Source organism: Mustela nivalis (genome assembly GCF_964662115.1).
Source record: "Mustela nivalis genome assembly, chromosome: 12".
Lineage (NCBI taxonomy): Eukaryota > Metazoa > Chordata > Mammalia > Carnivora > Mustelidae > Mustela > Mustela nivalis.
In genome coordinates this window covers 92,229,684-92,243,858 of record NC_139031.1, presented here as the reverse complement: position 1 = coordinate 92,243,858, position 14,175 = coordinate 92,229,684, and the positions used below count along the sequence as shown (strand labels likewise).

Genomic DNA, 14,175 nt, shown 5'->3' with positions numbered 1-14,175 from the left:
AAATAAAAGACTACAATAATAAAACATAACGAAATGAAGATGAAATGTAAAAGCGCCTCTATAAATTCATGTGTATAAAAAAAAAATTCAAGTTTTTACAGAAAGTGTCAAAGCCACCCGAGGTTCTGATCTGCATTTCCCTGATCATGGTTCCTTCCGGTGTGTTTGTCCTGCACACAGGGCCCGCTCCTTATTCACTACGGGAACATCGTCTCCAGACCCTGTGACCTTGCCCGTCATGGCAACGCCATGGTGAACAACTTTGTGCAAGTGTCATTTCCCATTTGCGCAGGGACATCTGTGGGATCTATCCCCAGGAGCTCATCAAATAGGTAATTTTCCCCACTGCTTTCCTGGGTCCCGAGCTCTAGGCAGGGCACACCTTCATCTGCTTCACCAAGTACCGAGCACCCAGCAGAGATGCCGGAAGTCCCACACCACTTTCTTCTTCCCTCTCTCAGCCAATATCTACTAAACACCTGTTGTGCTCCAGGCACCGTCTGGGCACTAGGGACTACCCTGGCAAACACATCAGAATGAAACACCCCACTCCCGGGGATCTGAGATACGAGGAGGTCTCCATAGCAGGGTAACAAGTAAGTGAGCCGGTGCTATGTCGTAAGGGGAAAAATACTACAGAGAGAAACATGGCAAAGGAGAGGATGGACGCATGGTTGGATAATTAACGCGTTGAGTGTTTCTATCTGATGCGCACACTCATCTCGGCAGCATCAAACCAAGACTGTGTTTAACCCCCAAAGCGAGGTAGATGGTCCCTCTGCACCCATACCCACCCCCTCGGGCTAATACACAGAAAGCAGAAATTGTAGTACCTGGCCAGTTAATTTCATCCAACACGTTCTATAGTAGAAACGAGAGGCTCAGCCCTCAAAACCTATGTCTGTAGAACAGATTCATTAACTGAAAAACACCTACACAGACCCCAAGCCAGGAGCAGCAATAAAGGACAGAACGCTTGCTTGTTGGTTCCTGATCCTCAAACTTTTGTGCAAATTCCCCACCCAAGTCGTGCGAACGCTGAAGAAAGAAAACACCTTTCCTGATATTCGCCTTATTTGGGGGCAAGAACGTTCTAGATAATGAGAAGTCAGCAGAATGAAACCCAGGGTCGGTTACTGAACATCTTCCAACAGCAGAGTGGGTCAGCGGGGCAACCCCATAAGCTGTGTGGACCTTAGAGTTTGAGAAGGACCTGTCCCTGCTGGAGTGACGGGGACACGCGTCCGTTTCAATCTGGCGGAGTGAGAAGTAAAGGAGAGGTCGCTGGCCAGATAGGCAGGCGATTTCTGCATCTTAAAATGTGAACTTACAGGTGGTTATGTAACAGTTAGCACAAGGCTGGTCTGAGCCATTCCCATCCACTCTGGAGCGCCTCCCTGTCCTTTGGATACAGCTCCAAAAAGCTGAGAATTAACAGGAGGGGACGGCTCGCGCTAGCTCTGGAGACAGCCACCACAGCCTCCTGTCCTGGGGCTGCAGCGTGGGGACCTGTAACCTACTATTAGGAATTATACCTTCCACTGGAGGGATCTGCAGAGGCTCAGAAAACACGGGCTGTGGTTCAAAATCCACATTCATTTTTTTTTTTAAGAGTTTTTCTCATCTAGCCCCTTTCTGATAAGGTGGCAGCCTGGTTGTGACAGTTTGGCTACTTGAGCCCTGGATGACCCAGCCTCCCCCCAGATCCCCGCAGGGTGGGGCAGACAGGCCAGACCAGCACCCCCTCATCTCCTCCGATCCTGCCCCCACCCCTATTCCTCACCTCCCGGACCCCAGGCAGGCAAGCTGCACTCACCGGGTGCCTGAGTCTGCAGAGCCAGTTCTTCCAGAGCAGGGCTACGAACTGGCGCCTCACCGGCCCCATGCCCGCCCTCCTGCGCTGGGTCAGGAAGCCAGAGAAGTGCGGGCTTATATCTTCAGATCCGGGAGAAGGCCGGGCGCGCATTAGTCAATCCCAACAAAAGTGAGTGATGCAAGACAGATTACTGGTGGCTGAGCGCGGCGGGCATCGAATGTCCCTCTTGTTCTGTTGAGAAATCTTGCCTTTTCACGGGCTGCCCGTCGCTGTTGGGAGGGTTGGGTTACTGGGGGCAGCCCCAGGGGCCATTTCCGTCGTGCGCGCATTTCCAAGAGCGCACACCGCTGGGGGCGAGGGGCGGGAAACCCCGGCGCCCACCGTCACGCCGACCCCTCGGTCCCGATGTGAATTGCCTGGAATCTTCCTCTCCTCCCGTGACTTTTCAGCTATCACAGGAGCCGTCAACCAGAGCCTTTTCCATTTCGGAGGCCCCCGGCAGGGAACCAATCAGAGGGAAAAGAGATGGAAGCCCTGTGGGTGTCCCCGGCAACAGGGCAGGGTGGCTCAGGTCAAGGACAGCCCAGCGCGTGCACACTCGCACCCCTGTCCCCCCAGGGTCCGTGCTTCCAGGAGGAGGCTCCACAAGGAGGATCCCATCAGCCTTTGCTGGGGGCCTGCGAGCAAACCTCAGATGACTGGCTGAGACAGGAGCGGTCAGCCACTCTCCCGTCTGCCCCTGATCCCGGCGGAGGGGGCTCTCTGGCACCTTCCCAGAGCGGGCAGGACTCAGCAGGCCTGAGGGTCCCTCCCCCGGCTGAGTCTTGCACACGCCACCTCCTCAGCCAGCCTGCAGGAGTGAGCTGGGAAGGGCTTGCTCCACCCGACCAGAGGCCGAGGCTCCCGGGTTCCTGTTTCCCCCAGCTGTGGTCAGAGGGATGTCAGGCAACCAGAACCCTGTGGTCTTCCATGCCATAAAGCAATTTCCACAAGCCAAAAACGCTCCATCAGTGGCTTTGGCAACAGGAAACAGGGGCACAGGCTTCAGCAAAGGGATTGACTCAACGACCCCATCACCTTATTTTTTAAAAGAACACAGTTTAAAAATTGCATTCTGTATTTCGCAGCACCAGAGGGAGGGCCGGACTGGCTGCGTGGGGCCCAGCGCAGGAAGCCCGCGCACCACGCCGCCCTTGGCTCTCACCCCTCCAGCCACGTCCTGTTCCCCACGGGTGGATACCCAGGCTCCCTCTGCAGACAACACACTTCACAGCACCAGGACCGTCGCCACTTGTTTTTAAAACTCCAGGACAATGAAAAGCCCCAGCTATGGTTTTTGTTTTTGTTTTTGTTTTCCATTTTATGTTTGCAACAGCCTTTTCTTTCTTTTCTTTTTTTTTTTTTTTTTTTCCACAGACCTGCACGACTCTGTGCCCTGCTCTGGTGGGGGAATATGCCGTGACCATAGTCTTCCCAGCACCATTGTTCCCATGAGGATGGGCTGCAACACATAACAGTTTCCCATGATACCAGAAATATGTTTCATTTTGTTTCATTTCATTTCATTTTAGAGGGAGAGAGCGCGTGTGTGCGTGGAGTGGGGTGCGGGGGCTGGGGGGAAGGAGTGAGGATCCCAAGCAGACTCTGTGCTGAGAGACGCGCCTGACGTGGGGCTCGATCCCATGACCCTGAGATCACACCTGAGCTGAAACTAAGAGTCAGATACTTAACTGACTGAGCCCTCAGCTGCCCCTCAAAAAGGACACTTGAGCATCTCTACTCTAGGTATGTACCCCAAATCGTTGAAAGCAGGGACTCAAACGAGAGCACGTGCACAACACTATTCACAACAGCCAAACGTTGGAAACCACCGGCACTAGGTGCTACCCAGGGATGGAAACGTCCAGGATAGATAAATCCATGCGCAGAAAGCAGACGGCAGGTGCCAGGGCCTGAGGAGGGAGAGACCCGAGGAAGAACTGTAAGTAGGTGTGGGCCCCTTCAAAGATAATTACTTTTAGTCATCTCTGCACCCAACGTGGGGCTGGAACTCGTGACCCCGAGATCAGGAGTCGCACGCCAGGCAGGCGCCCTGCGAGTTTGCCTGCGGGGTGAAGACAGTGTTTTGGGAACGAGGGAGAAGGGAGGGTTGCACAACAATGGGAATGTACTGATTGTTCGCTCCAAAGGGCAGATTCTGAGTTAGGTGACTTTCTCCTCAATACATGATTTTCTAAAGTGCATTTCACCACCCATCTCTTCCCAGCCGCGAGCCAGGCTCCCCTAAACACGGGGTACCCCGGACGGGTCTGCACCATGAGCCTGGCTCCTGACCACAATCCTTCTTCATGTGTGCCCCCCGCTTTGTAAACTGTCACAGCGTGACTTCAGGAAGTGGCTGCTCGAGCCCTCCTCGGAGGAGTCAAAGCCAAGGTCTCCTCCCCAGCGGCCGCTGCTGAGCGTACCTGCTGGGGGAGGCGGACATGGTCCACTCCATGGACTCTGGGCCCCGGCCCATTCCTGCTCTCACCACAGCATCGAAGGCGCCCCCTCAACCCCACACACAGGGACTGGCACTCCAGGTGCTCAGAGGGGTTACGACCTGAGCACCACTGACTGGAGGAGGCCATCTGGAGGACGTGACCGCCAGCTGACGGATCAGAGGGACCCCGGCCATGGGAGACTCCTGACTCCCTCCCTATTTGGGAATATGTATCCCATATGCCTCCCCTGCTCTCAGAGGTTGTCCCAAGGACACGGCCCTGGGAGAGGGACAGGGTGTTGAGACCATCCATAGGATACACATGACTGAACCCCATCAAGGCTGCTTTAGAAACTTTAAGGTTTGGGGGTGGGGTGGAGATCTCATCTTGGGGAGCCCAGAACAAGCCTCGAGTGTAAGTTGCCCTGCTCCTTACGATGTGAAGTGCTGGGCTCGGGAGCAAAGGGTCAAGAAAGAATTCTGGAGGCATCTTCAATCCAAGAAAGATGTTTTTATTCAAGCACGGGACAGGACCTGTGGGCAGAAAGAGCTCCCTGGGGAACAGGAGGGGTGACCGATTCTATACTTTCAACTTGGGAGGGGTTTGGAATGAGTGTAAGTCTCTAAGGGATTTGGAAGCAAGATTTCCAGGACCTGGAGGGGCTACCTGTGGCTAGGACAAAGTCATTTACTACAGTCCAGTAAACCCTAAGTCATCAGAACCTTCAGATGTATATCGGGGGCCATATGCTTGGTGGGGGAGGATTGTTAACATGTTTCGTAGAGATAAAGGAAGTTTCCAAAGGGATTTTTACAGGATCTTGGAGATTGGGCTGAGGTCAGGCAAAGGCTGCCTTTTGCCTCTAGCAGAGTATTAACATCGAGGCAGCTGAGCTTCTGGAGGAAGGTCACTCTGCCTGTCCTGAAAATTTGTCAATGGGCTCTAAGTTACAAGGAAGTTTAATTTTTTTTTTCTTTTGCCTTTGTTCTCCGTGTTGTGGACACCCGCGCCCGCCCTTCTGCAGTGCTGCCTGGCGCTGAGCTCCGAGCAGGTGTCAGCTCTCACCCCCGAAGCCTGAGGCTGTGAACTAGCACAGCTCTGCCTGTCACCACCTCTGTCCCCTCCTGACCCCTTCCCCTTCCCTAGGACCCCCAGGAGCCCTTTTGAACAATAAAAGAGGGCTGCTTGGGGGATGAAAGGGAGACAGAGTGGGCTGTAGCGGGGTGAGTGAGACAGTCAGGCTTCTGGGGCCCCGTGAGGCAGGGACAGACAGAGCACCGCTGAGAGGTGGGCACCCCGTGGCACTTCCTCAGTGGGGTGCTAGGCGTTTCTCTGTTCCAGTCCAGGTTCCCCAAAGCAGGTGCAACTCCCCACTCTCCAGCCGGAGCCCTAGGGGACAGTGGGACAAAAAGATGGAAGGAGCCTGGATCCTGGGATCCCCACATGTGATGAAGCCCCCTGAGCAAGGACCATTCCATGGATGCTCCATGATCGGGACCCAAATGTCCCTGAGCCGAGCCATGGAGCTGGGACTTCTGCTAGTTAAGTGGTCGGTGTGCGGCATTCTCTCTGGAAGCATGCTCCCCCTCCTCCCCTTCCTGTCTCCCCGTCCCCTGCTGGGGCCACAGGTCCCTTCGATGATCCCTGTCCGCGGCACTCTAGCAGCCTGGATCATGGTGGCTTCCTGCTGCCGCCAGGCCAGAAAGGAAGGAATGGTGACATCCTTACAGAAAGAGAGAAGGGGGAGAAGCCACGCCTGGTGAGGGAGGAGGTATAAGGATGTCACCTGCTTGACCCCAGGAGCTGGCCTTGACCGCCCACCTCTGTCTTACGTCTCCCCCCAAGCTCTTCTTTCCGGCTTTCCTCCTAACTCGGGCCAAGGAAAACCCAAACCTGATGAGACCCCCTCCCTCACCCCCGCCCTGGACCATCCTGACTCGCACTTGGACCCTGAGTCCCCTCTGGAATGACCTACAGTCACCGTCACCTCATTATATAACACACAAAAACTGCTCCAACAGGAATTAGGAAATGGAAACTTTCCCATGAAACCTACATAATGGGGCGCCCGGGTAGCTCAGTCAGTTAAGTGTCTGATTTCAGCTCAGGTCATGATCCCAGGGTCCTGGGATCGAGCCCCGTATCAGGCTCCCTGCTCAGTGGGGAGTCTGCTTCTCCCTCTCCCTCTGCCCATTCCCCCGCTTGTGCTCTCTCCCTCTCTGCCTCCCTCTCTCAAATAAGAAAGAAAGAAAGAAAGAAAGCCAGCCACATCATAAGGAAAGTGGAGGAAGAAAAGAGGGAGTCTTGGACTGAATCGTGCCCCCCAAATTCCCATGTTGAAGCCCTAACCCCCACCCCCTGCCCTGTGACTGAATTGGTTGAAATACGGTCCTCAGAGGGCCCCTAATCCATAGGACTGATGTCCTCAGGAGAGGCAGGGACACCTAGGAGGGTCTCTTTCCATGTGTGCCCGGAGGAAAGTGAGTGTGGACACAGCGAGAAGGCAGCCATGTACAAGCCGGGAAGAACCTGACCTGCCCACACCTTGATCTTGGACTCCCAGCCTCCCCCACTGTGACACAGAAGGAGTGTGTTGCTAAGCTGTCCGGCCCACAGCAGGAAGCTCCCATGGAGGGTTTACAAAGGCAGGTGCAATTGGGGGCTGAGGGCTGAATTCACCTGTGTACCTGCTGGTGAGGCTGGCCGAGCCCTTCACGGCCCATGCTTGCCCATAACCTGGATTGGGGAGATTCTTTGACTCTGTAGGACACACAGGAAGCCACAGAATTGCCAGAAAGCTCTCAGTGTAACAGCATCCTGACAAGGAAACTGCCTGGTCCCCTCTCAGACGCCCTGTGCAGAATGATGTGCGCAGGACACACGGCCACTGCAGACTCCAACGCAGTAGCTACCGGCCCTTTGTTGTGACGTGTCTCCTACTGGCTTCTGGAAATGATGCTTGGCCTTCTGGGTGTTAGACTTGCCCACTGCCTGCTCTTTGCCACCCTTGTCCTACCTTCACCCCACCCCGTGCTCCTGTGCACTGAGGTTTGCTTTCCTGGAGAGGTGGATTGGGAACGCGGCACACATACAGCAGGGAAGGGGACTGAATCCAAAACAGCAGGGCAAGAAGAACAAGGCACTCCGAGGGCTGAAAACCAGCCCCACCTCTTGCCCAGGCCAGCGCTGCTTGAATGAACCCTTTCCAGCGTGGTTTCCTCTAGTGGGGGCCAGTGGTCCACCCACAAAGAGCCAACCACAGCCTCAAATAAACATGCCTGAACTTGAATGTGGGAGATTATCAGACACACACTCTGCTGGTCCCTTTGAAAGGTTATGGTAATGCAGGTTGAGTTAGAATGTAAATTATTCCGGATATTCAGGCAAAATCGCCTCTTTGTCTCCATTAAAAAGTTTTATTAAAATTACAGACGATTGGAGATTAAAAGTTCCATCGTTTAAAGAACTTCAGTCACCCAATTGTCTCTTTAAAAAAGAAAACAAAACAACTTGCCGGTGATTTACTTTTCTCTGGTCCTAAAATGCTATCTTGCTAATTTCAATTATTTCTCATGAATCTGGAGTAGTTTCTCTTCTTGTTGTGATAGAAAACCATCTTTCCAACTTGTCTCTGAAGGATGCTGGTTCAAAAGAAGTTCATAGGAAAACATGGTTTTCACCTTCTAGTGTAATCTGGTGCCCACTGAGCTAAGAAAATTAACCAGAACTCCGAAATCGAGAAGATATTGAGAAGAAATATCCACAGACCTGCTGCGGACTCTCGGGGCAGTGAGTAGAGCTCTTCTCGGTGTCCTCGGGGGGGGGGGGGGTACCCACCTCCATCAGCCCCTGGCACCTGCCCGTTGCCAGCAGCTGCATTTCTCCGGGTGAAACCAGGAAAGCTAAGTTCCGTTTACACCGAGGCCAGAGAGTCTAACTCTAACTCGGGAGCAAAATCCAAACCCCAGGGTAGCGGAGGACTCAGGATCGCCGTCCTCGAGGTGTCCGGGTGAGGGCGGTAACGGGCTGGCGACGGGTGTCATTTCCCAGTGCGCGCGCTGAGGCTCGGCGCTGGCCCGGGAGGGTGGGGCAGCCAGAGGGCAGCTCGCGCGCAGCTCCCCCTCCCCGCCCCCCGGCTCTGTTCGGACTCCCGGGTGCCCCCCGCGCCTCCCGGTCCCGCCGCCCGCGAAGGGGTCGTACCGGGAGCGCGCACACGCGCGCACTGGCCGAGCGAGCGTAGCTGCCGCCACCACGAAGGCCTCAGCCACGGCGCAGGACTTTGTTTGAGGGGGTTCAGACCCTTGCAAAGGTTTCCCACAGCCTCTCAGCTCCGCCCGCCTCGGTGCCAGACCCCCCGCGGTCGGGCCGGGTCCTCACACTCCAACCACAGTCCCCCGCAAGCCCGCGCTCTTCCGGATCTAAGGCCACACGGAGCCAGGCCCTGCCTAGCGGCCCCGCGCTCCTTCTCCTCTCCTCGCGCCGCCCTAGCCGTCCTCCCCAGCCCGTCCCGCTCGTCTCGCCGGTCCTGGACGTCCGGGTGCCCCGCGCCGGCTCCCTGCGCTCCGCCTGTGCGGGTGCACCTGCTCGCTGCGCTCCGCCTGTGCGGGTGCACCTGCTCTCTGGGCGATCCCGGCCCCGCCTCGAGCCTCGGTACCTCCCGGACCCGGGCTCCGCAGCGCTCTCTTCCCCCACCGCATTCCCGATGAGGACTACCCGCAGGCCTCAGCACCCCTGCGACTCTATCACACTCTGCCATGGTGCATGCATCCCCACGGGACTTCTGGTGCCCACCCCACGACCTCTGTTGCCCCTTGGGGGCTGTGTCCTCACGTTCTGGCCCGGGCCCCTCTGTCCCTCGCTGCCACGCTCCTTTCAAGAGTGCAGGGACCCGCCTCTGCTCTCAGCAGGGTGGGCCCCGCTGGGTTACTCCTTGGGTTCGCTGCCCCAGGGCCCGGCTGTGGTCTCTGCTACCCTCACCGGTTCTCTGGAAGCCTTCAGCCTCCAGGCAGGACTTAGGGTTCTGGCTCTAATTAGGATGGATTAAGCACGTTCATCCTCTCTTCCACTGATTGCAACTAAAATCTTGGGACAGACTAAAAACACCAGCTTTTGGAGAACTCTGAAAAGTATATAAGAACAGATGGATGGGTAGAGACCTCACACGCCAACAACAACGTATGGTGGTGAGTTTCTTTTTTGCTGGGGTTCAGGGTGCTTCCTTCCATGTTGCCTGACTAAGAGTTTAGGGAAGCCCAAATCCTGGAAGTGTGGGCAAACACAGACCGGCAGAACTCCAAAAAGGGGGGCCTCTAGCCAGAGAACATGCAAAGAGATGTTCGGCTCCCTCTCCACACCCCACTTTGGGGTTCCCGAAGGTTAGTGGGGGTGGCAACACCCCCAAGGCTTGGTTGTCTGCTGCAAAAAGTGTGTACTTGCTCGGGACACACCACAGCCCAGCTTCCTTCTTCCTGGTGGGGCCGGGGCGGGGGGGGGGGGGCGGGGAGGGCACACCAAGAACCGGTGAGCTGGGAACTGCTCTGTGGGCAACATCCCAGAGCAGATGGGGCCAGAGAAGATCCTTTGGCTCTGTGTGAGAAATCCGGGGTCCCGCTGGGCTGTGCATGCAGGGAATGAACAGAACCCTCATAGCAGAGACTTTAAGAACTAACCCATGAAGCAGACACTACCCAGTACCCCGATTAGTCCCTGGGGGCACGGATATGAGGCGGACCAGAATAGCCCAGCAAAGGCTCTGGAAGTTGAATTAACATTGGATGCAGAGCTCACAGAAGATGGGTCAGGACCTACAGAGTGAAGCTAGCTAGGCTGGCAGTCTGCTGAAACAAAGCAGGGGCACCTGGGGGACTCAGCCGGTGAAGCGTCTGCTGCAGCTCAGGTTAGGATCTCAAGGTCCTGGGATCAAGCCCGGAATGGGGCTCCCTGCTCAGCGGGGTGTTCTCCTTCTCCCTCTGCCTTTCCCCCCTACTCATGCTCTCTCTGTGTCTCAAATGAATAAATAAAATCCTAAAAATGAGAGAAAGAAAGAAAGAGAAAATGGTAAAAAAAAAAAAAAAAAAAAAAAAAAAAAAAAAAAAAAAGTCATGGAAGCATCTATCTTCTAAATTTCATGGCACTGTATGCCAAACAAAAGACACCAGAACAGCCACCAGCTGGCAGGGCCGTGGTCTGATTGCTTGGGTGGCCCCGATCCTGCCCACTGGGACTGGAAGAGAGGAACCTGTCCTCTGCCTTCAAAAGCAAAGGGCTGTCTGTGCAGCCCAGGGGCTGGGACAGGATTGGGAAGGGGTCTCCTGTGACTCCGGGCTCACAGAGGAGATATTTAGGGAGGGCTGTTCTGTGGCATCTGCAGGGAGAGACAAGGGTCTCTTCCTGAGCAGGGAACCAGCTGGATCTTCCTTGGTTAGGGACGTCAGAGACACGTTGTTCTGACCCTTGAGTGAGTGTCCCAGTGGCCATGGGGCTGTTAGATGTAGACTGTGGGTCTCACACGCAGACTTTTTTAATTCAGGAAGTCCAAGGCCTGAGGATTTGCATTTTTTTAAAGATTTTATTTATTTATTTGACAAACAGAGATCACAATTAGGCAGAGAGAGCCAGGAGGAAGCAGGCTTCCCGCTGAGCAGAGATCTGATGTGGGGATCATGACTGGAGCCTAAGGCAGAGGGTTTAGCCCACTAAACCACCCAGGGGCCCCATTGAGGATTTGCATTTTTAACACATTTTTAAGTGTGGCTACTGTTGGTAGTTGAGGACCTCCCGTGGAGAGCCGCTGTTTACTGTTTCCTAATCTGCTCTGAGCTCACCTGTCAGGCTGCTGGTGCTGCTGGAAGGGAACTTACCCAAGTCCTCAGGGGACTGGACTTCCCCCAGGACAACGCCCTCCCTGGGTGCAGAATAATAAACAGGTCTTAGACAGACGGTGGTCACTGAGCACGCCATCCACGGGGGTGATCTAGGGAGTAGCAGTAACTGAATTCACTTTGCGTCCCCCAGGGATTGCGTGCTGCCACTTGGGAAAGCCCACGAGCTCTGTTGAACACTGATTATGAAGGGGTGTTGGGCCCCTTTGAGGGGGGACCTGAACAATGACAGTGCAATGTGGCCATCCCCGATGGAGGAGCAGGGAGCCAGCTAGTACCCCTCCACGAAAGCCGGGGGAAGCCTCCCCTCCAGCCAGCTCCAGACTGCCCAGGTGCCCCTGTCACTTCAGTGTGTCCCGCCGCTCAGAGAGGGGGGCCATGTGCGGCTCAGTACACGAGAGGTCAGGGGAGCCCCAGCTCTGCGCCTGCTCTCCAGAGAGGGGAAGACAGTAACGTGACCTGGACATTGCCCAGCTCACCCCAGTCACTCCGGGTAAGCCCTTGGAACTCAGGACCCCCACACCCCAGGTCACTCCCATGGCCAAGGATGGAAGCAGACATCAAGGGACAGGCAGGGACTGACTCGTAGTCACGGAGGGTTGGTGGAGTCAACCCCACGAGCTATCCTGGGGGAACAGCAGATTAACCCCCAACCTGAGTTTCCAGGGTGGTTTTCTGATTTTCTTTTAGAGGTTTTATTATTTTTTTTTAAGATTTTTGTTTGACTTTTTAGAGAGAGAGCCGGGAGGGGCAGAGAGAGAGGAGAGAGAGATAATCTTCAAGCAGACGGGGCGCTGAGCGTGAAGCCTGATGCGGGACTCGACCCCAGGACCCTGAGATCGTGACCTGAGCCAAAACCAAGAGTTGGAAGCTCAACTGACTGAGCCCCCCGACCCCACCCCAGGTGCCCTGACTTTCCGATCTTAAAACAAGGAAGGCTGGAGCCCATCTCTGAAGGCACAGATTAGGCTCACTGTCTCTTAAAGCAAGATTTTCCTTGATTTCCTCAGTTGTCAAAGGAGAAACTAGGGGCACTTTCCCACCTTCACACTGGGTCCCTAAAGGTGGCTTAGTCAGGGACAGTTGTCTCCACAGCTCAGCAAGCAGACTGCGAAAATATCCCGTTCCGTGCTCTGGCTGTGCAGTACGTCGTAACCTGTCTGCTCGTTAGATGCAACGTGAATTCTTCCAGCTTTGCTTTCTAGTACACAATGAGAGGAGCCCTTCCGGCTTTGCAAACGTGTGCTAGACTGCGTGCTAAAGGATTTTTAGACACTCTTCAGACAGGCGACTCATTCCAGAGGCATTTTACACGCACAGCTTATTCATTCGTAACTTTTAAATGTACTTCACAGAGGTACGTTATGGTCCAGTAGGAAAATGAAGGGAGGCAGGAAGGGAGGAGGGAGGAAAGGAAGGGGAGGGGTGAAAAGGGGGAGGGAAGGAGGGGGGAGGGGAGGGAGGGGGAGGGGAGGGAGGGGAGGGGGGAGGGAAAGAGCGGGGAGAAGAGGGAGGGAAGGAAAGAAAGAGGGACAACACAGCCATTAGGTAGCAAAGCAGCAGAACAGGGAAGGCAGGTGTCTCCGTGCTCTCAGACGCACCCATGAGCTCTCCCACCTGCACCAGGGGGTCATACCCGGCCCCTGACCTGTGCTAGGATGGTGGACCTGCAGCATGAGACTGGAAGCTACAAGTCTGTGGCGGCACCACACACCTTCCCTGCCATCCCTGGGGCCATGGGAGCCACAGCCATCCACTAAGAACAAGAGAGAGGGCAGCAGGTCTGACGACATCATGTGGGGCCCACGCCCTCAGAGCCCTGATCATCCACCCCCGGGGGCATGTGTCTCTGGGGCTCAGGAAGACGATGACACTTTTGTCACTCAGCTGGAGGGGAAAGCACGCCGCCCAGCAGTCCCGGGGTTACACGGTGGCCGGTCCTTTGGTGTAAAAGCTTCCAGACCCAAACCTGGTGGCGTCGTGAGGAGGCATGACAGCTCCTGGGGACAATCCGGAGACATCCAAGTCAAGAGGGTCTGAGTGGGAAATGGGAAGCTGACCATGTCGTTCTCTCAGGGTGACGAAGGCTGGCAAGCCTCGGTGCCCCGCGCACTGGCCTGTCTGGCCGTCTGCCCACGCCGCCCCATGGAGGTCTTCAGAAGGGAGGGATTCCGTGCCAGTGACATCAACCGGTTATGGGAATCGAATTCCCAATAGATTTCTACCCATGTAGAAGTGTGAGTAGATTTGGAAAGAGTCTTCTTTTTTTCTACAGGAAGTCTATGGTGACTGACAGGCAATAAGGCTGTTTTTTCATTCAAAGTACGTGACACGTGCCTGAAACTGACTGGACTGTGTCTTCAGCTCTGAGGCTTCAAAGCAAAGGTACAATAGGGCCTCCTGGTTGGCTCAGTTGGTTGGGCCTCTGGCTCTTGGCTTCAGCTCAGGTACTGATCTCAGGGTTGTGGGATCGAGCCCTGCGTGAGGCTCCCTGCTCCGTTAGGAGTCTGCTTGAGACTCTCTCTCTGCCCCTCTGGCCCTCCCCCTGCTTGCACACTCACTCTCTCTTTCTCTAAAATAAATAAATAAATCTTTTTTTAAAAACTTAAAAATGAAGCAATGTTACAGTAGGGGCTCCTGGCCAGCTCAGTCGGTGGAGGTTGGAACTCTTGATCTTGGAGTCATGAGTTCGAGCCCCACATTGGGTGTAGAAATTACTTAAAAAAAAAAAAAAAAAGGAATGCTACATCAAAAACTAATGATGTATTGTATGGTGACTAAGATAACACAATAAAATTTTTTTAAACAGAAATATAAAAAATAATAGTAAAAAAAAGAAATTAGGCAAAGGTACCAAAAAAAAAAAAAAAAAAGAATCCCTGAAATTTCATCCTTTGCCTCTGTTAAACTTGTGATAAAAGTTGACATAAGTTTAAAATTTCACCAGGGGCATGCAGATTTTCAAAATTATTCTCAGAAATGCATGCCAAAAATT

General features: G+C 54.5%; 1 protein-coding gene across 2 annotated transcripts in view; it reads right to left on the bottom strand.

The window, feature by feature from the left end:
- The window catches only part of ABCA13 (ATP binding cassette subfamily A member 13), a 321,989-nt gene extending 319,304 nt beyond the window's left edge, over nt 1–2,685 (bottom strand). For both annotated transcript variants that reach the window (XM_082692779.1, XM_082692780.1), the window contains exon 1: nt 1,817–2,685. In XM_082692779.1, the coding sequence (XP_082548905.1) occupies nt 1,817–1,966 (150 nt within the window). In that variant the 5' untranslated portion in view covers nt 1,967–2,685. The remainder of the gene's footprint in view (nt 1–1,816) is intronic.
- Nucleotides 2,686–14,175: the final 11,490 nt, after the last annotated feature.